General features: G+C 46.4%; 1 protein-coding gene across 1 annotated transcript in view; it reads left to right on the forward strand.

Annotated features, from left to right (window-relative positions):
* DYNC1H1 (dynein cytoplasmic 1 heavy chain 1) overlaps positions 1–23,272 on the forward strand; it is a 44,755-nt gene that overhangs the window by 3,563 nt on the left and 17,920 nt on the right. Inside the window, exons 5-50 of the mRNA XM_075844245.1 lie at positions 1,711–1,897; positions 2,096–2,367; positions 2,617–2,844; positions 4,166–5,242; positions 5,333–5,512; positions 6,329–6,478; positions 6,571–6,717; positions 6,804–6,944; positions 7,420–7,707; positions 8,125–8,244; positions 8,371–8,610; positions 9,406–9,561; positions 9,639–9,752; positions 9,828–9,938; positions 10,019–10,228; positions 10,749–10,895; positions 11,136–11,302; positions 11,393–11,566; positions 12,283–12,448; positions 12,541–12,729; positions 12,951–13,148; positions 13,241–13,523; positions 13,607–13,707; positions 13,806–13,965; positions 14,347–14,587; positions 15,084–15,267; positions 15,352–15,564; positions 15,653–15,891; positions 15,981–16,137; positions 16,506–16,730; positions 16,941–17,171; positions 18,028–18,168; positions 18,258–18,491; positions 18,924–19,130; positions 19,282–19,403; positions 19,492–19,657; positions 19,746–19,909; positions 19,999–20,128; positions 20,250–20,383; positions 21,012–21,126; positions 21,217–21,378; positions 21,470–21,684; positions 21,781–21,985; positions 22,152–22,325; positions 22,461–22,580; positions 22,923–23,043. Of these exons, the coding sequence (XP_075700360.1) occupies positions 1,711–1,897; positions 2,096–2,367; positions 2,617–2,844; positions 4,166–5,242; positions 5,333–5,512; positions 6,329–6,478; positions 6,571–6,717; positions 6,804–6,944; positions 7,420–7,707; positions 8,125–8,244; positions 8,371–8,610; positions 9,406–9,561; positions 9,639–9,752; positions 9,828–9,938; positions 10,019–10,228; positions 10,749–10,895; positions 11,136–11,302; positions 11,393–11,566; positions 12,283–12,448; positions 12,541–12,729; positions 12,951–13,148; positions 13,241–13,523; positions 13,607–13,707; positions 13,806–13,965; positions 14,347–14,587; positions 15,084–15,267; positions 15,352–15,564; positions 15,653–15,891; positions 15,981–16,137; positions 16,506–16,730; positions 16,941–17,171; positions 18,028–18,168; positions 18,258–18,491; positions 18,924–19,130; positions 19,282–19,403; positions 19,492–19,657; positions 19,746–19,909; positions 19,999–20,128; positions 20,250–20,383; positions 21,012–21,126; positions 21,217–21,378; positions 21,470–21,684; positions 21,781–21,985; positions 22,152–22,325; positions 22,461–22,580; positions 22,923–23,043 (9,106 nt within the window). The remainder of the gene's footprint in view (positions 1–1,710; positions 1,898–2,095; positions 2,368–2,616; positions 2,845–4,165; positions 5,243–5,332; positions 5,513–6,328; positions 6,479–6,570; positions 6,718–6,803; positions 6,945–7,419; positions 7,708–8,124; positions 8,245–8,370; positions 8,611–9,405; positions 9,562–9,638; positions 9,753–9,827; positions 9,939–10,018; positions 10,229–10,748; positions 10,896–11,135; positions 11,303–11,392; positions 11,567–12,282; positions 12,449–12,540; positions 12,730–12,950; positions 13,149–13,240; positions 13,524–13,606; positions 13,708–13,805; positions 13,966–14,346; positions 14,588–15,083; positions 15,268–15,351; positions 15,565–15,652; positions 15,892–15,980; positions 16,138–16,505; positions 16,731–16,940; positions 17,172–18,027; positions 18,169–18,257; positions 18,492–18,923; positions 19,131–19,281; positions 19,404–19,491; positions 19,658–19,745; positions 19,910–19,998; positions 20,129–20,249; positions 20,384–21,011; positions 21,127–21,216; positions 21,379–21,469; positions 21,685–21,780; positions 21,986–22,151; positions 22,326–22,460; positions 22,581–22,922; positions 23,044–23,272) is intronic.

A 23,272-nucleotide genomic window follows, 5' to 3' on the forward strand; every position in this document is an offset into this window, starting at 1 on the left:
AGGGAATGCCGAGAGATTTCAGCTCTGAAGCCACAGTATTGTGAGTGCAGCTCTGGAGTATAACACCGGATATAACTCGGGATCAGTGCAGGATAAGTAATGTAATGTATGTACACAGTGACTCCACCAGCAGAATAGTGAGTGCAGCTCTGGAGTATAATACAGGATGTAACTCAGGATCAGTACAGGATAAGTAATGTAATGTATGTACACAGTGACTCCACCATCAGAATAGTGAGTTCAGCTCTGGAGTATAATACAGGATGTAACTCAGGATCAGTACAGGATAAGTAATGTAATGTATGTACACAGTGACTCCACCAGCAGAATAGTGAGTGCAGCTCCGGAGTATAATACAGGATGTAACTCAGGATCAGTACAGGATAAGTAATGTAATGTATGTACACAGTGACTCCACCATCAGAATAGTGAGTTCAGCTCTGGAGTATAATACAGGATGTAACTCAGGATCAGTACAGGATAAGTAATGTAATGTATGTACACAGTGACTCCACCAGCAGAATAGGGAGTGCAGCTCTGGAGTATAATACAGGATATAACTCAGGATCAGTACAGGATAAGTAATGTAATGTATGTACACAGTGACTCCACCAGCAGAATAGTGAGTGCAGCTCTGGAGTATAATACAGGATGTAACTCAGGATCAGTACAGGATAAGTAATGTAATGTATGTACACAGTGACTCCACCAGCAGAATAGTGAGTGCAGCTCTGGAGTATAATACAGGATGTAACTCAGGATCAGTACAGGATAAGTAATGTAATGTATGTACACAGCGACTCCACCAGCAGAATAGTGAGTGCAGCTCTGGAGTGTAATACAGGATGTAACTCCGCATCAGTACAGGATAAGTAATGTAATGTATGTACACAGTGACTCCACCATCAGAATAGTGAGTTCAGCTCTGGAGTATAATACAGGATGTAACTCAGGATCAGTACAGGATAAGTAATGTAATGTATGTACACAGTGACTCCACCAGCAGAATAGGGAGTGCAGCTCTGGAGTATAATACAGGATATAACTCAGGATCAGTACAGGATAAGTAATGTAATGTATGTACACAGTGACTCCACCAGCAGAATAGTGAGTGCAGCTCTGGAGTATAATACAGGATGTAACTCCGGATCAGTACAGGATAAGTAATGTATGTACACAGTGACTCCACCAGCAGAATAGTGAGTGCAGCTCTGGAGTATAATACAGGATGTAACTCAGGATCAGTACAGGATAAGTAATGTAATGTATGTACACTGTGACTCCACCAGCAGAATAGTGAGTGCAGCTCTGGAGTATAATACAGGATGTAACTCAGGATCAGTACAGGATAAGTAATGTAATGTATGTACACAGTGACTCCACCAGCAGAATAGTGAGTGCAGCTCTGAGGTCCATGTACACTTTAAAGGGCTCTTCCCATCTATGGCATAGCCACCGGATATTCCATAAATGTTTGATAGGTAATAGTTCCACAGCTCTGAGGCGTCTTTCCAGAGAGCACGTGTCCCCTGACCCCATCTGGCGATACGGTCGCTGAATCCGGGGGGGGGGGTTGGGGTCGTTGCGGTCCGGCTTTCGGAAACAGCTGAGCTGAGCTTCATCCTGTGGCGATGGGCATGTCCCTTTAACAGCTCTACATGTAAATGCTCATAAAGTCTTTGACCTACTATTTCTTTTTTTATTTCTTAGGTGACAAAACTCGATCGAGATCCTGCGTCTGGAACGGCTTTACAAGAAATCAGTTTTTGGCTGAACCTTGAGAGGGCGCTATACCGTATTCAGGAGAAACGCGAGAGCCCGGAGATTCTCCTGACACTGGACATCTTGAAGCACGGAAAGCGTTTTCATGCCACCGTCAGCTTTGACACGGACACAGGTAAAATCTCCTACTAAAACACCTTGTGATTATATCAGTCATGTGATCGCATAGTCCTGTGATGTCATCATGGATGTATACTTTAAAAGGGGGGGGGGCAGATTCCTTTTCTATACACCAGGGTTGGTACCCCTACTTCATTGTCTGGACACCCCCTTTAAACGGTCATTAACTTCTCTTCCATATCTCGCCTGTCAGGCCTGAAACAAGCGCTGGAAACGGTGAATGATTACAACCCCCTCATGAAGGATTTCCCCTTGAACGACCTGTTGTCCGCCACTGAACTGGACAAAATCCGGCAGGCTTTGGTTGCCATTTTTACCCACCTCCGAAAAATCAGGAATACAAAATACCCAATTCAGAGGGCGCTGAGACTGGTCGAAGCCATTTCACGGGATCTCAGTTCTCAGCTCCTGAAAGTCCTGGGCACAAGGAAACTCATGCACGTGGCCTATGAAGAGTTTGAGAAGGTATGAGCACTTTAAAGTGATTTTCTGGGACTATAATATGGATGGCTTATCCTTCGGCCAGGCCATCCACATCCGATTGGTGAGGGTCTTACTCCTGGCGATCAGCTGATTGTTTACCAGGAACAGCGCCATTAATTTGATGGTGGCTGTGCCTGGTACTTCAGCTCAGTCCCATTCAAGTGTTTAGTGTATGTCATAGTCTTGGAGGGAGATCTGTCTACTGGAGATTGATATATTGTTTTTCCTTAGGTGATGGTTGCCTGTTTTGAAGTCTTCCAAACCTGGGATGACGAGTACGAGAAACTTCAGGTTCTTCTGAGAGACATCGTAAAACGCAAGCGGGAGGAGAACCTAAAAATGGTTTGGAGGATTAATCCTGCTCACAGGAAGTTGCAGTCCCGGCTGGACCAGATGAGGAAGTTTCGGCGCCAACATGAACAACTGAGGGCGGTGATTGTCCGGGTTCTGAGACCTCAGGTGCGGTGATATAACTGGATGCAAGTTCTATATACAAATTTTGTAGTCACATCCTTAAGTCCTCATCCACCCAAACTTATTTGTAGCTCTATCCTTGCAGAGTGTATTTAGAAGTGAGGATTAGGATCCTTAAAGGAGCGGTCCCATCAGAATACCCCTTTAACCCCTTCATGACTGGGCCTGAAAAGGTCTTAATGTTCGGCTACATTTTTCAGTTTTTTTTCTTCTCTGCATTTCAGCAGCCAGAACTTAATTTTTTTTTATTTTTTCATTGACGTGGCCGTATGAGGCCTTGTTTTATGCTGGAGAATTTTTTTATTTTTTTTTCATAGTTTGGAGGTAGAAAATAATTACTTTTACGGCGTGAATATAAGAAATTGATTCTCTGTCGTTTTTCTTTAGTTTATTTTTTTATCCCTTTCACGCTAGGTTACTCGTTAGATTAATTCTTCAGGTTGTTAGTCGTTTAGATACCTAATATGTGTAGGTTTTTTGTTTTTATTTAGTGTAGGGGCAATAAAATGTATTTTCTGCAAAAGGCTTTTTTTTTTTTTAAATCCTATTAAGGGATAACTTTTTATCAACTTTATTTTTTACTTGTAATGTATTCGCATACTCCTGTCTGCTAATATATTACACTGTTACTATGACACCGGCTGCTGTTCGGGCACACGATGTGCTGCGCTAACAACAGGCTTACTGAACAGACAGCCCCGGGGTCCTTTGTAGGTCCCCAGGCCTGACTGCAGAGGGATACCCCGGTGTTTGATCACGTCACCGAGTTTCCGATGACGAGATCAAAGCGGGGAGTTTCCTTTGATCTTGTCACGGACCGCGGCGATCAAAGGGTTAAACAGCCGGGGTCCGAATGTTTTCCCACCCCTAGCTCTATTCAGGCAGCTCTAAGATCAGGAGCTGTAAGTTACCTTTCCTGCTTAAAGGATGAGCGCTCATCAGCCTCTTCTATAGCGACGCCAGAAGACGTCGCTGTAGACTAAGGACGTGCACCACCTGCCGACAAGACTGTGGGCGGTCGTTTAGGTGTTAATTTGATTGCCATGGGCTCGGCTTTTGCTTGGAAAATATAGTATTACATCGTGGCCGCTCAAATGAATGGCCACCATGTAATATATGGAGGTCGTGAATCTGCCACAGCGACTCGCCCTCTATCCCAAACCGGGGGCCATCCTTTTTTGATGTCCATTTCGGCAACCCCTTTTATGGCTACTTGTCTGGTTTTTGCCTGTTTCTTTGAACCGATACGCGCCTGCCTTTCTGACATCCATATTAAATCACACGGCATTGGGTTTTCATTTTATAGGTCACGGCAGTTGCTCAGCTGAACCAGGGGGAAGTCCCCGAACCTCAGGACATGAAGGTGGCAGAAGTCTTGTTTGATGCCGCAGACGCCAATGCCATCGAAGAAGTAAATCTCGCCTATGAAAACGTGAAGGAGGTCGATGGTTTAGATGTTTCAAAAGAAGGGACAGAAGCCTGGGAGGCCGCGCTGAAGAGATATGATGAAAGAATCGACAGAGTGGAGACCCGGATCACCGCCCGTCTTCGAGATCAGCTCGGCACAGCGAAAAACGCCAACGAGATGTTTAGGATCTTCTCGCGATTCAACGCTCTGTTTGTTAGACCCCACATCAGAGGAGCCATCCGTGAGTATCAGACTCAGCTCATCCAGCGGGTGAAAGACGACATCGAGTCTCTTCACGACAAGTTCAAAGTGCAGTACCCTCAAAGCCAAGCGTGCAAGATGAGCCACGTCCGGGACCTTCCTCCGGTTTCTGGATCCATTATCTGGGCCAAACAGATTGACCGGCAGCTGACCGCTTACATGAAGAGAGTGGAAGACGTCCTTGGCAAAGGATGGGAAAACCATGTGGAAGGACAGAAGCTGAAGCAAGATGGAGACAGCTTCCGTATGAAGCTCAATACCCAAGAAATCTTTGACGACTGGGCGAGGAAGGTTCAACAACGCAACCTTGGAGTGGCAGGACGTATCTTCACCATCGAAAGCACTCGTGCCAGGGGACGGACTGGAAATGTGCTGAAACTAAAAGTCAACTTCCTACCAGAAATCATAACATTGTCCAAAGAAGTCCGGAACTTGAAGTGGCTTGGGTTCCGCGTCCCATTGGCCATAGTCAACAAGGCCCACCAGGCCAACCAGCTGTATCCGTTTGCCATCTCGCTCATCGAAAGTGTCCGTACTTACGAGCGTACGTGTGAGAAAGTGGAGGAACGCAACACTATAATCTTGCTGGTGGCGGGTCTTAAGAAGGAAGTCCAGGCGCTGATCGCTGAAGGGATCGCTCTAGTGTGGGAGTCCTACAAGCTCGATCCTTATGTCCAGCGTTTGGCAGAAACCGTCTTCAACTTCCAAGAAAAGGTTTGTACCCCGGCCGTGGTTGTGTTCCCTCCCCTGTGGAGACCTGTACTTGGTGTTTTTTGGAAGTAATTCTTGTTTTTTATTATCTAGGTGGATGATCTCCTTATTATCGAAGAGAAAATTGACTTGGAGGTCCGATCACTGGAAACCTGCATGTATGACCACAAAACCTTCTCCGAGATCCTGAACAGAGTCCAAAAAGCTGTTGATGACTTGAACCTTCACTCTTATTCCAACCTGCCCATCTGGGTCAACAAACTTGATATGGAGGTAAGTAATGGAAGCTTAGCTGCGATCTGCGTCTTTAATTCTCTTAGGAGGAGGACACAATGGATATAGCATCACCGTGTAGTGGCGGGGGTCTAAGAGTTATTTCAGGGTATACTTGGAAATTCATATTACACAGACAACCCATTGATATGAATGGACACTGTGTAATACCTCATTTCCCTTGTGGTGGCGCTGCAGAGAAACGGAACACTTACTGCTAGGTAGCCATGCAGATTACATCTGATCGCTGGGGGTTACAGGAGGGGGACACGTTGTGATCAGCTTGTTGCTAAAGGACCATTCTAAAAAAAAAAAGAGAGGGACCCCTTTAATTTAGTTAATGGGGTTGGTTTCAATATTGAAATGGGGAGTAGTCTGGTTAAAGGAGTTGTCTGTGTAGCTTTTTATTGATAGCCTGTGTTTAGGATAGGTCACTTATATAAGATCGGTGAAGGTCCAACGCCTGCCACCCCCGCCCATCAGCTGACTCAAGGGGTGCGGCCTCAATGTTTACCAGGCACAGCGCCGTACACATTGGTAGTGGCTGTGCCTGGGATTGCAGGTCAGTCCCATTCACATGAATGGGACTGCTACGACAATCTCAGGCACAGACGCTGCGGATGTGTACCATGCTGTGCCTGAAGAGGCTGCGGCAAAAAACTGCAGCCCCTACAGTCAGCTCATTGGCGGGGGCCCCTGGCATCAGACCCCTCACCGATCTGATATTGTTGGCCTATCCTATGGATAGGCCATCCATAAAAGATGTTCGGACAACCCCTTAACAGTTGTATTCAATGCTTGTTCCTTCACGTGCAGATTGAGAGGGTCCTGGGAGTCCGTCTACAAGCTGGTTTGAAAACATGGACTCAGGTCCTCATGGGTCAGTTTGATGACAAAGCAGAAGTTGACATGGACACTGATGCCCCCCAGGTCAGCCACAAACCAGGCGGTGAACCGAAAATTAAGGTAAGTGAAGTCTATGGTTTCCCTGATCTTGGACGTTCCTCTGTTTACCCGTACGATATCGAGACCTGAGTTTATTTAACTTCTCCTTGCAGAATATTGTGCATGAACTGCGCATTACCAATCAGGTCATTTACCTAAATCCCCCCATTGAAGACTGCAGATATAAACTGTTTCAAGAAATGTTCGCCTGGAAAACTGTGATCCTGTCGCTGCCCAGAATCCAGAGCCAGAGATATCAGGTAAGTTAATTCCTGTAGTTATTCAACACCCTCCCTACTGTTATAACTTGACCTGACCAGCTGCAATCCTCGGTGCTGCGGGATAGGTGGGTGTCCACTACGAACTGTCGGAAGAGGAGAAGTATTATCGCAACGCATTGACCCGAATGCCGGACGGACCTGCTGGTTTGGAAGAATCTTACTCTGCAGTAATGGACATTGTCACAGAGGTGGCGCAGTACGTCAAGGTGAGAGGTCACATGTTAAATTTAGGAATCTGGGGAACAGGTGTACAGTAAAATTCCATTAAGCCAGCACCCAGTGGATCAGAAATCCCATTAATCCAGGATATACCAAAAATGGTTCCATGCCAGATTAGCAGGGAAACAACCTGATAGTCTGGCCCTGGTATCTCCAGTGGTTATCCGTGTACCTCAGAACCTTCTCTAATGTCTCCAGACTGGACCCCCGGAATATCCGTATATAGACTGCAGTGGTACGGATGTTAAACGGGGATCCGCACAGCCGAAACACTGGTATATGAAGGTCTATGTATATCTGAGCTTCCAGTACTTTGCCACTTCCAATAATCCGGCACTTCCAATGATGCTGGATGATTGGAATTTTACTGTGCGTCGGTCGGTTATTTTCTATGTATTTGTAGGTCATTAATGGCCAGAAATGGTGTTTATTTGCTTCCTAAATGAGGTTTTGCTGTTGCAGGTGTGGCTGCAGTACCAGTGCTTGTGGGATATGCAGGCAGAGAACATATACAATCGACTGGAAGAAGATCTGAATAAATGGCAGGCGCTGCTGGTCCAGATCAGGAAGGCCAGAGGGACGTTTGACAACGCAGAGACCCGCAAGGAGTTCGGGCCGGTCATCATTGACTACGGAAAAGTTCAATCCAAAGTGAACTTGAAATACGATTCTTGGCACAAAGAAGTTCTCAGCAAATTTGGTCAGATGCTCGGGCAGAACATGACTGAATTCCATTCTCAGATTTCTAAGGTGCGTCGTCTTCCCGGATGAAAGCTTCTAGGGGTTAGAAATTTACGGTATAGCTCTTTGATCTGCCTGGTGGGGGTCTCGTAGATCCTCAAAATGGGGATGTTCTGTTCCTGGCGGAGAGGTGGCTGCATTTGTACCATCCGTCTATTGATGGGGGGGATACAGGAGTAGCAGAGTTTGCGTTCTCAGCTCTTCCCATATCTCTATTCACTATAATGGAGAGACTCGACGTGCGGAGCCACCTCTGCTAGGAATGGGGCTCCAGGACCCCTGTTTGCATCGGTGAGCGTCCCAGTGGCAGTACCCCCACAATCAGACCTGCATGGCATATTTCAATCTATAGGTCATAATTGTTAGTAGTGGGAACGCTTTCTAATTTTTATTTTTTCCGATCTTACCTTTTATTTCTACTTCTAGTCTCGCCAAGAACTGGAGCAGCATTCGGTGGACACCGCCAGCACCTCTGATGCGGTGACATTCATTACCTATGTGCAGTCTCTGAAGAGGAAGATCAAGCAATTTGAGAAACAAGTTGATGTAAGTCTATTATTTTGTAGGTTTGCCATCCTTTTAATATCCGTTTTAGTTTTTTTACTGTGGCTTTGCCCTCACCCCCGGTCCTTTGCTCGTGCAGTAACACTTGTGTGCACTTCCCACCCGCAGCTCTATAGGAACGGACAGCGTCTGCTGGAGAAACAGCGCTTCCAGTTCCCCTCTTCCTGGCTCTACATTGATAACATCGAGGGCGAATGGGGCGCGTTTAACGACATCATGCGGCGCAAAGATTCGGCCATACAACAGCAAGTGGCAAATCTGCAGATGAAGATCGTTCAGGAAGACCGAGCTGTGGAGAGCCGCTCCATCGATCTGCTGACTGACTGGGAGAAGACCAAGCCCGTCGCTGTAAGATCATTGTCTGCGTTTTATATATCCAATGGTTATTACACGTTATCTGTATTACTGAAATCTTCATGAGGATATTAGTAATAATTTTTTATTTATTTATGGTTTTATTGCATACGCCTATATTACACCTTCGCTTTGAATGGAGCCATAATAGGGCACCCATATAGCCTCTACCATACCTCTGTATGCTTCCAATTTCACACAAAGGCATATAGAGGTTTTATATGAATCGCACCATAAAAAAAATATTGTGGCATGCTCCATCACATGCCGTGGTACCGTGGCACAGTTTCCTGCGGCTTTGTAGTTCGGAGTTACAGGGGACTCCATGTACTGCCCTACAACCTGCTGATAACGGCTCGGACATGTGCATTTAACCAAAGAGTCTATTCACACCGCGTCTGCCATATACGTCTGGTGCCCAATGCTGAACGTCTCCATGGTCCCCAAAATTCAGGCTTGTAGGGCAGCCTTCTTCCCTTTCCTATAAACTTGGGCGCTGCAAAGAAAATGTGGATCGCATGTACAATGGTGGTCTATGGGCATCCTATGCAACTGTATGGCATACAGCCGTATATATGTCAAACTGATGCCCCAAACTCAGTGGGCATTTTGGTGTAAAGATATTATATATAAAAAAAGAAAAACAAAAGTGAACGAGTACGATGTAGTTATTTGTTACTTATTGGAAACTTCACGTTTTTAGAGCTCCGTTGCAATTGCCCCAAAACCTGCATATATTGCACTTAATTTTTCTTTTATCGTCCTCTAACAACTTATTTCATTCTTCAGGGAAGCCTGCGACCGGAGGAGGCCCTTCAAGCACTCACAATATATGAAGGAAAGTTCGGCAGACTGAAAGACGACCGGGAAAAATGTGCCAAAGCCAAAGAGGCCCTGGAGCTGACAGACACAGGATTGCTGAGTGGCAGCGAAGAGCGGGTTCAGGTGAGGATTTATTTTCATGCAATAGTGCTGTGGAAACAAGGAAAACAATGTATTGAATACTCCTGCTCTTCGTGTAGGTCGCTTTGGAAGAATTGCAAGATCTCAAAGGCGTCTGGTCTGAACTCTCCAAGGTGTGGGAACAGATTGACCAAATGAAGGAGCAGCCATGGGTGTCTGTACAACCACGCAAGGTATTTAACCTCCCGTAAAATCTCCCCATACAAACCAGGCCGGGTGTAGAACTCAGTGTTTGCCCTTCTTTACAGCTACGTCAAAGCCTGGATGGACTCCTGAATCAGCTGAAGAACTTCCCTGCCCGCTTACGTCAGTATGCCTCCTATGAATTTGTTCAGAGACTTCTAAAGGGTTACATGAAGGTGAGACGTTGTTTTTGTTGGAGAGTTAATGGATCTGTGAATGTTACGTATACTAAGGCACCGTCTGCGGCTTTGACTAGATAAACATGCTGGTGATTGAGCTCAAGTCCGAAGCCCTGAAAGATCGCCACTGGAAACAGCTGATGAAGAGACTGCACGTCAATTGGGTCGTTTCCGAGCTCACCCTTGGACAAATCTGGGATGTCGACCTGCAGAGGAATGAGGCGATTGTGAAGGATGTTCTTCTTGTTGCCCAAGGAGAAATGGCTCTGGAGGAATTCTTGAAGCAGGTAAGAGAGGTTTGGGATTTTTAGGTTCAGGTAATATCCATCCATGCCGTATATATACAATATGGTTGCGGCTGAAAGTCATCTGTGATGTCACTCACGAGCGGTCGTGTGACGTAATCGCATGACTGCATCGTCCATGGCTTGAGTTTCTACACAGAGGTGTGTGCAGGTCCCCATGTCATGGAAAATGCGCTCATGTACTTTATATAGATCGCTCTCACCCACAGTCATATCTAGTATTTTCTGAAACGCTATTTCAGCAAACCATAAAATAGTAAATTATTCAACAATAACTTAAAGGCGTTGTCGAACGACAAGAACGCATGTCCATATGTCCTCTTAGGGCATATGGACATTATAGAGGGGGGGGGGGGGTCATATGCCAGTACAGGTATCCAGCATGTAATGCTACATTTCCGCCACAGGTCTGGCCTGCAGCTTGTTTCATGTAAAATACTTTTTTTTTTCTGCACCAAGTCAAGTGGATGGATCAGTAATCCGCCTGTTTTCTATCGTACAGATCAGAGAAGTGTGGAACGCCTATGAACTCGATCTCGTCAACTACCAGAATAAATGTCGTCTGATCCGCGGCTGGGACGATCTGTTCAATAAAGTGAAGGAACACATCAACAGCGTCTCCGCTATGAAGCTTTCTCCCTACTACAAGGTAACGTCTTTATACATGGGCTTCCCACTTTAGGAGGTTGTCTTAACAGGACCATTCCTGTCCACATTAGGGTCACCCATTCAGGGCCCCCTTCTGAGCCAGATCTGTATGAGCGGCTCTGGAGGACCCGTCTCTTCTATGCATTACATGGACGGCTATTCCTTTGAATGGCCGCCATGTAGTGCTACATTTACCTTCATGGATTCGTTCTTGTTTTCACACTACTTTGTTCTTTATTAGGTATTTGAAGAAGATGCTTTAAGCTGGGAAGATAAACTCAACCGAATCATGGCCCTATTCGACGTGTGGATTGATGTCCAGAGGCGCTGGGTTTACCTGGAGGGCATCTTTACTGGCAGTGCGGACATCAAACACTTGCTTCCTGTGGAGACACATCGTTTCCAGAGGTATCTGCCATCTTTTCGCCCTTTGCATGTATAAAGTTGACATTTCTGCAGTGAACACGTCTCTGAGTAATGTTGTCTTTGTTTCTACAGTATCAGTACGGAGTTTTTGTCACTGATGAAGAAAGTCACAAAGTCTCCTCTGGTCATGGACGTCCTGAACATCCAAGGAGTGCAAAGATCTCTGGAGAGACTGGCTGATTTACTGGGCAAGATCCAGAAAGCTCTTGGAGAATATTTGGAAAGGGAGCGTTCCTCATTTCCCCGGTAAGTTCTGGGCTTATGTCTCCTATGGACTTATTTTTAGCCTTTTATTGGACCTAGTAGGCCTCCAGTAATAATAAAATGCTTGTCCTGATGGGACAACCGCTGTCCGTGCAGTCTACTAGGACAGGGGTCAGCAACCTTCAGCACTCCAGCTGTTGTGCAACTACAACTCCCAACATGCCCTGACGACCTGTGCCTAACAGCTGGAGTTCTGAGGGTTGCTGACCCCTGTACTAGGGCATATGAGGTCATAGAAGGGGTTCCCTTCCTCAGGGGTCCCCTCTGAGCCGAAACCGAGCAGCCCGCCCTCTAGCAGACCTGGTTCTTCCATACACTACATAGTCGGCCATTCATTTAAGTGCCAGATGTGGCTTCCCCTGACAAACCGCTGATGGCCGGGCCGTCTTCTATTTAAAAACAGGTTGTCTTTGTTAAAGGACAAAAAATGAGTGCTATATAGATGGTGTGGTCCTAAATTAAAGGGGGTTCCCAAGAAAGACCTTTGCGGCGTATCGATTTGAGGTCCTAACGCTGGAACCCTCACATGCCAGATAAAGGTGCACGGTCCTCCATACGCAGTGGAAAGGTGGCCCGGTCTTTAGGCTCCTATAACCCCTCATAGAGATTGCTGCATACATGGACGCTTTGATCGGATGCAGAAGAAGAAAATCTAAGGATTTTAATTTTATATGTCCCTTTTTTCACCCATGTTTTAGATTCTACTTTGTCGGTGATGAAGATCTTCTGGAAATCATCGGTAACAGTAAAAACGTGGCCAAACTCCAGAAACACTTCAAGAAAATGTTTGCCGGCGTGTCCAGTATCATTTTAAATGAAGACAGTTCTGTGGTGCTGGGAATCTCTTCACGAGAAGGAGAGGAGGTAAAGATTAGACTGACCTGTTCATGACCCGCAGCATCTTCTCTCCACCGCACGTATTTAATACATCCCCTGGTTTATGTGCGTCGTCACAGGTCCTCTACAAGACTCCAGTGTCCATCACTGATCATCCGAAGATCAATGAATGGCTTACTCTTGTGGAGAAAGAAATGAGAGTCACTCTGGCAAAGTTGTTGGCCGAGTCAGTGACTGAAGTTGAGATCTTCGGAAAGTCAGACGCCATTGATCCTGCCACATATATCTCCTGGATTGACAAGTACCAGGTAATCTTGACTTCGGGACTAATTAAATTTTGTACTGGACTATACCACAGGTGGTATTGCAGCTCAAACCTATTCTCCAATGGAGTGGAGCTGCAATACCAGCGACAACCTGTAGAGGTGTGGCGCTGTTGAAGGAAAGCAGCCATATTCTAATCCTTTAAGTACCAATATATTTTTTTGCACAATTCAGCACTTGACCTGTCCTCGTTTTCTTCACATAGGCTCAGCTTGTGGTCCTCTCAGCTCAGATCGCCTGGTCGGAGAATGTAGAGTCTGCTCTCAACAGCATGTCCAATTGTGGAGGTGACTCGAGCCCCATGGAGGCTGTGCTAGTCAACGTGAAGGCCACACTGAATGTCCTGGCTGATTCCGTGTTGATGGAGCAGCCTCCTCTCCGCAGAAGGAAACTGGAACACTTGGTAAATGGCAGCTGTCACCTTCCCAGCCTGATCTGATCTCCTCTTCCGTTCCTGTATGTTATGGTGTCGTTAATGACTCTACCGATCCGCAGATCACAGAACTGGTGCACCAGAGAGATGTGACCAGATCCCTCATCAAAATTCGGATTGACAACCCCAAGGCGTTCGAGTGGCTGAGCCAGATGAGGTTCTACTTTGATCCCAAACAGACGGATGTTCTGCAGCAGCTCTCCATCCAGATGGCAAATGCAAAATTCAACTACGGCTTTGAATACCTGGGGGTCCAGGACAAACTTGTGCAAACCCCTCTGACTGACCGCTGCTACCTGACCATGACCCAGGCCCTGGAGGCCAGACTTGGAGGGTCACCTTTTGGTAAATCTATGTCCCACATAACTGATATTAACAAGCTTGTGTTAGTACACCAGGTGTGACTTAATCATTGTTCTGTGACACAGGCCCTGCAGGTACCGGAAAGACAGAATCCGTCAAAGCCCTTGGACACCAACTTGGCCGATTTGTGCTGGTTTTTAACTGTGATGAAACCTTTGACTTCCAGGTAAAGAATAATTGTGTAAACCCTTGGACACCATGGTGCAAATGTAGCTCTGCGATGGTTTCCGCTGGATGATCCTTTTTTTTTTTTTTCTCTTTCAGGCTATGGGTCGCATTTTTGTGGGTCTGTGCCAAGTCGGAGCTTGGGGATGTTTCGATGAGTTCAACAGATTGGAGGAACGCATGTTGTCCGCAGTTTCTCAGCAAGTGCAGTGCATCCAGGAGGCTCTGAGGGAACACTCCAATCCAAACCGAGACCGAAGTAAGTGGCGGCAAACTTTTATGCCAGAACGAAAAACTTTTTCTGGGTAACCTGTTGCACAAACCCATAAATGACACTTATCACCTATCTACCGAATCTGTAATAAACACATGATCGCTGGGACCTCCATGATCACTAGAACAGGGGGCTCTGTACTCAGCCGCCTCAGTCCCATAGACTTTGAATAGACTGGTATCATGCATATTTTACCGCCGCTTCAATAAAATTTGTGCGTTGAGGAATCCTGAACCACCCCCTCCCCATTCTAGTCATCGTGGGGATCTCAGCGATTTATACATTAATCACCTTAATATTTATTTGCGAGGAACATACCTTTTAAGTCCATACTTTTTATTGCACGATGTCCGTTCTGTCTTTCAGCTCTCACAATCACCTGTGAACTGCTGAGCAAACAAGTGAAGGTCAGCCCTGACATGGCCGTTTTCATCACCATGAACCCTGGATATGCTGGAAGATCCAACTTGCCAGACAACTTGAAGAAACTGTTCCGCAGCTTGGCCATGACCAAACCAGACCGCCAGCTGATCGCACAGGTCATGTTGTACTCTCAAGGCTTCCGGACTGCCGAAGTGCTGGCCAACAAGATTGTGCCGTTCTTCAAGTGAGTGAATGTGGATTTGCTTTGCTGCATTGGCTGAAACGTAGACGGCCAAGTGTTATACCAGTTGCACGCGACCGATGTGCCACCGTTTTTAATGGCATCCGAGTGGCACCCGATAGTTTTCACGGACCCATTCGCTTTAGCGGGTGAATCGGGTCTGTGAAAACTGACCCGATTCTCCAATCCGTGGACAGATCAGACATGTCCTATCTTTCCATGGATCACTGACGGGACTCGGCCAGCGCACACGGTCGCGTGCATGAGGCATTAGGCGTCTGTTCATTGGGTATACTGCACAACTGTCTCCTGTCCGGTCCATTTAGTATTAATTGGTTTCTCGCAGGTTTGTGATCAAGTTGGAGGCTTCCTTGCCGTCTATGCCCCCATCAGATACTGACTTTGTTAAAAAACGGTTGACGCCATGTCAGACATTTTGGTTGTTAGATGCTGGAAGGACAAGCATATAGAAGCTCCAATCATTGCTGTTGTGTTGCAGGTTGTGCGACGAACAGCTGTCCTCTCAGAGTCACTACGACTTTGGTCTTCGAGCCCTGAAGAGCGTCTTGGTGAGCGCTGGCAATGTCAAGAGAGAGCGCATTCAGAAAATCAAGAAGGAGAAACAAGAACGCGGAGAAGCTACAGACGAAGGACAAGTTGCAGAGCACCTGCCTGAGCAAGAAGTACGATCCTTTACCCCCATCATTATACCACGTTGGCACCGATATTTCTGTAGGTCGACTAGATTAATTCTTTGTCTTCTGCAGATTCTCATCCAAAGTGTCTGCGAGACCATGGTTCCCAAGCTGGTTGCAGAAGACATCCCTCTGCTCTTCTCTCTGTTGTCTGATGTGTTCCCTGGAGTTCAGTACCACCGCGGTGAAATGACAGCTCTCCGAGAGGAGCTCAGGAAGGTGTGCCAGGAGATGTACCTGACTTACGGAGACGGAGAAGAGGTTGGCGGGATGTGGGTGGAGAAGGTGAGACGTCCTGGTGTGCTTCTAGGTGTAAAGGACTCTCCTTTTATCCTGTGACATTTATATTCATCCATCTTTTATTTTCATGTAGGTCCTTCAGCTCTATCAGATCACACAAATCAACCATGGCCTGATGATGGTCGGACCCTCGGGCAGTGGCAAGACTTTGGCATGGAGGGTACTGCTGAAAGCTTTAGAAAGACTGGAGGGAGTGGAAGGAGTTGCTCACATCATTGATCCTAAAGCCATAAGCAAAGACCATCTGTACGGCACCCTGGATCCAAACACCCGAGAATGGACTGACGGGTTGTTCACCCACGTTCTCAGGAAGTGAGTCTATTCCACACGTGACCCAACCGCCTCATAACTGCCGCTGCCAATCAAATCAAACCTGTTCCTTTAACTTCTTCTGCTTTCAGGATCATTGACAACGTCCGTGGGGAGCTTCAGAAGCGCCAGTGGATCATCTTCGATGGTGATGTGGATCCTGAATGGGTTGAGAACTTGAACTCCGTCTTGGATGATAACAAACTCCTGACGCTTCCCAATGGAGAGCGTCTCAGTCTACCCCCAAATGTAAGTTTAGTTTGATTCCTACTCATCGTTTGCCATTTAGGTGACATTGAGATTTTGACTTTACAGCAAATCAAATAGGTTTGCTATAAAAATCTGATCGCTTGGGGCACAACCATTGGCACCACCACATATTCCACAGAGCATCATCGTTTCTCACGATGGTTACTTGTCCCAGATGAAACCCCACGACGTGGCATATCTAGTGTATACAGGGTATATTTATTCCTTAGAACGTACATATTTAGAATATATATTTATCGCCATTATTAACTATATAGATTTCCAATACAACTTGATGTTTTGCTTTCACAGATTAAGATCCATTTTGCTTCGGCTACAAACCAGACCTCTGCCTCTTCTTTTACTAGGTCCGCATCATGTTTGAAGTCCAGGACCTGAAGTATGCCACCTTGGCCACCGTGTCCAGATGCGGCATGGTGTGGTTCAGTGAGGACGTTCTGAGCACGGACATGATCTTCAACCACTTCCTGGCCAGGATGCGTAGTATCCCCCTGGATGAAGGCGAAGATGAAGCTCAGCGTATGAGGAAAGGCAAAGAAGATGAAGAAGAGTCCTCATCTCCTATGCTGCAGGTACTTCCTTGGGACATTTGCATGATAGCCCATACCCATTTATAAAAAAAACGGACCACCTATGGAGGGGGTCACATCCTATATGGAATTGGCCAAACATAGGCTGGCAAAGCTTGTTCAAGAAAACTTTCTATAATTTATTATAGGGTACTGCAGTGTGACGCCATGCACCAGTTTTCAGAAACTTTTTTGCAAATTTTGTTTTTAAAGATCCAGCGAGACGCAGCAACCGTTTTGCAGCCGTACTTTACATCCAGTGGACTAGTGATCAAAGCTCTCGAGCATGCCTTCAAGCTGGAGCACATCATGGACCTGACCCGACTGCGGTGCTTGGGTTCTCTGTTCTCCATGCTGCACCAAGCCTGTCGTAACATCGCCCAGTACAACGCAAACCACCCGGACTTCCCCATGCCAATTGAGCAGTTAGAACACTACATACAGGTAAGTGGTTTGAGAAGTCAAAGCTAAATTTAAAGGGGATTTCCCAAGATCCTAAATTCTCATCCACATGATAGGTGATTAATTTTGTGATCGCTGGGACCCCCAAAGATAGTGAGAACAGGGGTCCCGAAATCCCCACTCCTCCTCACTGCTCGACTGCTGTAAGGAGGACATTGACTGGTGCGCCATTCTAATCAAAGACTATAATAATGACGAAAACGGCTTTTTCTGTCATTCTCTTAATGACTGTGCGCAGCAGGGCACATGCTCGACTGCCGCTCCATTCAAGTTCCTCCTCGCTGTGTGATGAGGAGGATCTGGGGGTCTCAGTGGTGGGCTCCCGGCAATCACAGAACTATCACCTATCCTGTGGATAGGTGGTGATTTATGATTCTCGGGGAAAACCCATTGAAAGAAGATCTATCCGCTCTCCTGGCACGTCTGCTATAGTTTATACTTCATGAAATAACAACGCTGGAGCTTCTCTGCATAGTGCGTTTCCCCTTTTACTCCTCCTGGAAATGTAGGCCTAAACTACTGGATGTTACTATTCCACTTGTCCGGTGGGCGTGTCACTACAGTCTGACACTATCCGCTTTGATTTGACTGTCACTGTAAGGACATGCCCCCTTGACAAGGAGAATAACACCCAGTTGTTAATGTAATTATATATTTTACAGGAGGAATAACAGAGGGACAGCATTCTAACAAAAGAAGCTTCAGTGTTTCATGGGGAATGCAAGTGTTTACTAAAACAGACGTGTCTAAGCGGAGCTGTCCTTTTTCCAGTGGTTTGCTCATATTTCCAATATTATCTACATCCGATTTTTAATTTGACATCTGTGTGTTTTGACAGCGTTACCTCATTTACGCCGTACTGTGGTCATTCTCTGGAGATGGTCGTCTGAAAATGAGAGCAGAGCTTGGAGAGTACATCCGGAGGATTACTACTATTCCACTGCCAACTACACCTAACCTCCCAATCATTGACTATGAGGTATGAGAAACTGCTTTATGTTCATGGTGGATAAAATCCTTTTTTTTTCTGTAACGCCCGTTGTTAAACATTTTATTGCCAACCTCTAGGTCTCCATCAGTGGCGAGTGGGTTCCTTGGCAATCCAAAGTTCCTCAAATTGAAGTTGAGACTCACAAAGTGGCAGCACCTGATGTTGTTGTGCCCACTCTGGATACAGTGCGGCATGAGGCTCTCCTCTACACGTGGCTGGCAGAACACAAACCACTCGTCCTGTGTGGTCCTCCTGGCTCAGGAAAGACCATGACGCTCTTCAGCGCTTTGAGGGCCCTGCCGGACATGGAGGTAAAGTCAAACTTTTTATACTCTTTGGGATTTTAAAGTTAATGTTTAAAGTGTAACTGAACTTCTAAAAAAAACTTATGACATGTCCTAGTGACATGACAGAAGTTTTGATCGGTGAGGGTCTGAACACTGAGACCACCACCGATCGCGAAAACTAAGCGGCAAAATTCGCACAGTTGAGTGCCGTGCCGCTTTGTTTCTAATCAGCTTTCCTAGTAGTGTACGGGCTCGCTCGGTTTTCCGCTGACGGACAATCAGAAACTAAGCAGTACACCGCTCACCTGAGCGCTTCTACCACTTAATATTCGTGATCGGTGGGGGTCTCCGTGCTCGGACCCCCACCGATCAAAACTTCCGACGTGTCACTGACACAACTAAACTTTTAACATCCCCTTAATTGCCTGAGCATCACTTTACCATCGTCTCTTGTAGGTTGTTGGCTTGAACTTCTCTAGTGCCACCACTCCGGAGTTGCTCCTGAAAACCTTCGATCACTACTGTGAGTACCGCCGAACACCAAACGGCGTGGTCCTGGCACCTGTGCAGCTTGGGAAATGGCTGGTCCTGTTCTGTGATGAAATCAATTTGCCAGATATGGACAAATATGGCACCCAGAGGGTCATCTCCTTCATCAGACAGGTGTGTATATTCTGGTGTGCTATGGAGTGTTGACTGTGGATTGCATATGATGATCTCATGGCATGTTCCTGGGATGAGACGTTTATACCGCTTGCATGGTCTCGGGCGGATAGATTGGACTCTGACGTTGCATGATATCTTGTTTGCATAGATGGTGGAACATGGCGGTTTCTACAGGACCTCTGATCAAACCTGGGTGAAACTGGAACGAATTCAGTTTGTTGGAGCTTGCAACCCTCCTACCGATCCTGGAAGAAAGCCGCTGTCCCATAGGTAGGTGCCATTTTTTATTTTTTTTTCAGCTGATGGGCTTCTTCTTTTTGCTTCTATATTGGCATAACTGGGGTTAACTTTCTTCTAGGTTCTTGCGCCATGTTCCTGTGGTGTATGTGGACTATCCAGGACCTGCATCATTGACCCAGATCTATGGCACCTTCAACCGGGCAATGCTGAGGCTCATTCCATCGCTGCGCACATACGCAGAACCTCTTACTGCTGCCATGGTTGAGTTCTACACAATGTCCCAGGTAGGTAGTGTAGATTAATCGGATCTTCTCACCACTTATTTCCATGGATAAACTGCTCAGCTGCATCACTATCCATTGTACTTCGTAGGAGAGATTTACTCAGGACACCCAGCCCCACTACATCTACTCTCCCCGCGAAATGACGCGGTGGGTGAGGGGTATTTTTGAAGCATTGCGGCCACTTGAGACCCTTGCCGTGGAAGGACTGATCAGAATTTGGGCCCACGAAGCTCTACGCCTCTTCCAGGACAGGTACGTTTCCAGGAGATGTCTGCAGGCGGTGTGAACACTCTACACATTGGGTGTGGTCTTCTATATTTACCTGCGTCTTCTTACGTCAGACTTGTCGAAGATGAAGAGAGACGTTGGACTGATGAGAACATTGACATGGTCGCGCTGAAACACTTCCCCAATGTGGAGAAAGAGAAGGCATTAAACCGGCCCATCCTGTACAGCAACTGGCTGTCCAAGGTATTCCCGGCTGACACGCGGCATTGTATTGCTCTTGTTACATAGCTTCATCCTATATATAAGAGCTGGCATTGTAATCGGAGTGTCTTCAAACCCCGCTAAATCCCTATTGTTCTTGCAGGATTACATCCCTGTGGACCAAGAGGAGCTGCGGGACTACGTCAAAGCTCGTCTCAAAGTTTTCTACGAGGAAGAATTAGATGTGCCGCTCGTACTGTTTAATGAAGTCCTGGACCATGTCCTAAGAATTGACAGGTAATGTACCTCATGTTTACTAGGACAAGGGGACGATCTATAAATGGGGGCAAATTGCATCAAATTTATTCAAATGCCGCACGTGACATGAATTGGGCTCAACTGGTGTCAGTTTACACTAATATTGTGCCAAAAAATGGTGCAAGTAGTTATTACATTTTGGCCCGTTTTTATGACTCCTCTTGATAGAGCCACAAATTATTTTTTATGACTCGGGCCTTGAAAGTGTCAAGCACATAATAAATATGGCGCACCCCATGTACAACGTTTTGGCCGCAATTGGTGACAATTCTGCCACTTCTTACCTTCCAAAATGATATGCAAATAAATTCAGATAAATAAAGTTCACCTACCGTTACAATCTGTTTCGAATAAATCGTCTGGAGCAATTTCTTGATATATTTGATGAGGCTCTGATGCGCCGTTTCCACCGTATGACACCCGGAGAGAATCGTGCATAGTTCCTCTTAGTTCTAGACCCCTGGTGCATGATAAACTCCTGGTGTTGTACGGTTGCCATGTCCGCTATACCGCCCAGCGTGCAGGAGAGTCTCTCCAGGCCCAATGTCTCCTTGGGCGGGTGAGTACATCTCAAGCTAAGTGTCACGTATTTTATTCTCCCATCCAGAATTTTCCGGCAGCCACAAGGTCACTTACTCCTCATTGGAGTGAGTGGTGCAGGGAAGACCACTCTGTCCCGCTTTGTTGCCTGGATGAACGGTCTCAGCGTTTACCAGATAAAGGTTTGTGTCCGTCCTCTAGTTGTATCACTATTTGGCATTGACTTTTCCCGTGCTTGCCATTTACTGAGTATTCGCCTTCCATTTTTGTAGGTGCACCGGAAATACACCGGGGAAGACTTTGATGAAGATCTGAGGACTGTGCTGAGACGTTCTGGCTGCAAAAATGAGAAGATCGCCTTCATTATGGATGAGTCCAATGTCTTGGATTCTGGATTCCTGGAGAGAATGAACACCTTGCTGGCCAACGGAGAGGTGAAGTCCATGAATATGATCGTGTTCGGCCGTGAAGTCTAGGACACGTATAACAAACCTCTGTGCTCACGTTCTGCTTTCTTCTCTCCAGGTCCCGGGTTTGTTTGAAGGTGATGAGTATTCCACGTTGATGACGCAGTGCAAGGAGGGCGCTCAGAAAGAAGGACTCATGCTAGACTCCCAAGAAGAGCTGTACAAGTGGTTCACCAGCCAGGTCATACGCAACCTCCATGTTGTCTTCACCATGAACCCATCTTCAGAAGGTCTGAAGGACCGCGCAGCGACCTCCCCCGCTCTATTCAACAGGTCTGTTTGGTTAAGAAGAGAATTCCAAGATGCTGAGACTGGTTACAACTCCTGGACGTAGGTTCATTTTTATTTTTTTTTCGCCTTCAATTCTAGGTGCGTGCTCAACTGGTTTGGCGATTGGTCAACGGAAGCGCTCTACCAAGTTGGAAAGGAGTTCACCTGTAAAATGGATCTTGAGAAACCAAACTACATTGTACCCGACTATATGCCTATAGTCTATGACAAGCTGCCCCAGACCCCATCTCACAGGGAGGCCATTGTTAATGGCTGCGTGTTCGTCCATCTAACCCTTCACCAGGTAGGTGGCCGAGACCCTACAGAGTCCCGATAACATCTACCTGGACTTGATCTGTAGTATAAACTTCCATGCTTTCTTCTGTAATGCTTGTAACAACCAAAGGGCCTGTCGATCATCTGGCTGAGTGTGTGGGACTTCCGTGCTTTGACTTTGCGGTTACTTGCAGGCGAACACCCGTCTTGCCAAGAGAGGAGGCAGAACTATGGCGATCACGCCACGTCATTACCTGGACTTCATCAATCACTATGCAGATCTGTTTAACGAGAAGCGCAGCGAGCTGGAGGAACAGCAGATGCACCTGAATGTCGGTCTGCGGAAGATCAAAGAAACGGTCGATCAGGTTTGTGAATCTTTTACAATCCGGGGGGGGGGGGGATACAGATTCCTCACAAGCTTACTATCGTAGGTTACAGGGCACGATCCGTAATGGATCTGAGACCCGTCTTCATGGTAATCTTCTATTTCTTGTCCTCAGGTGGAAGAATTGCGTCGTGACTTGAGGATAAAGAGCCAGGAACTTGAAGTGAAAAACGCAGCAGCTAATGACAAGCTGAAGAAAATGGTGAAGGATCAACAAGAGGCTGAAAAGAAAAAAGTAAGAGGATTATTTATCGTTCTATAAAACCACTTTATATCTTGGGGATAACGTTTAGGAGTGTATGCTCCAGAACAACTCGTTACAGGGGTTGTACAGTGTATATATACATCCTGTCCGTATGCCGTATACATCCCGTCCGTATGCCGTGTTAAAGAAGCCGGCAATTGCTGCAGGGGGTGGGAGGGGAGTATAGCATTACGTGCCGGCCATTTAAATAAATCGCTATCCATGTAATGCATAGACGCGATAGGTCCACCAGAAGTAGATGAGATTTATTTATTTTTCCGTGCGGTCACCAGGATTATTGCTAATACAACAAATGATTCTGTGTTTCTTTAGGTCATGAGTCAGGAAATCCAGGAGCAGCTTCATAAGCAACAAGCGGTGATTGCCGACAAGCAGATGAGCGTAAAGGAAGATCTGGATCAAGTGGAGCCGGCAGTGATCGAGGCTCAGAATGGTACGTCTCATTAGTGATCATATATCCATACAGCATGTCATATAAGCTTCCCCCGGATCTCACTCCTGTCAGTACTATAATACCATCGCAGCGACGGGTCCACGTAGTCAGGCGCATGCTCATATTGTCGTGTTATGGTCACTGACCGCTTATATAACATGACAAAAAAATAAACCTGAATGGTTGGTGACCCTCTGAGCTGTAGGTATATAATTTGTAACGTGGGAGG

This window comes from Rhinoderma darwinii, chromosome 12 (assembly GCF_050947455.1).
Source record: "Rhinoderma darwinii isolate aRhiDar2 chromosome 12, aRhiDar2.hap1, whole genome shotgun sequence".
In the NCBI taxonomy this organism is placed as follows: domain Eukaryota; kingdom Metazoa; phylum Chordata; class Amphibia; order Anura; family Rhinodermatidae; genus Rhinoderma; species Rhinoderma darwinii.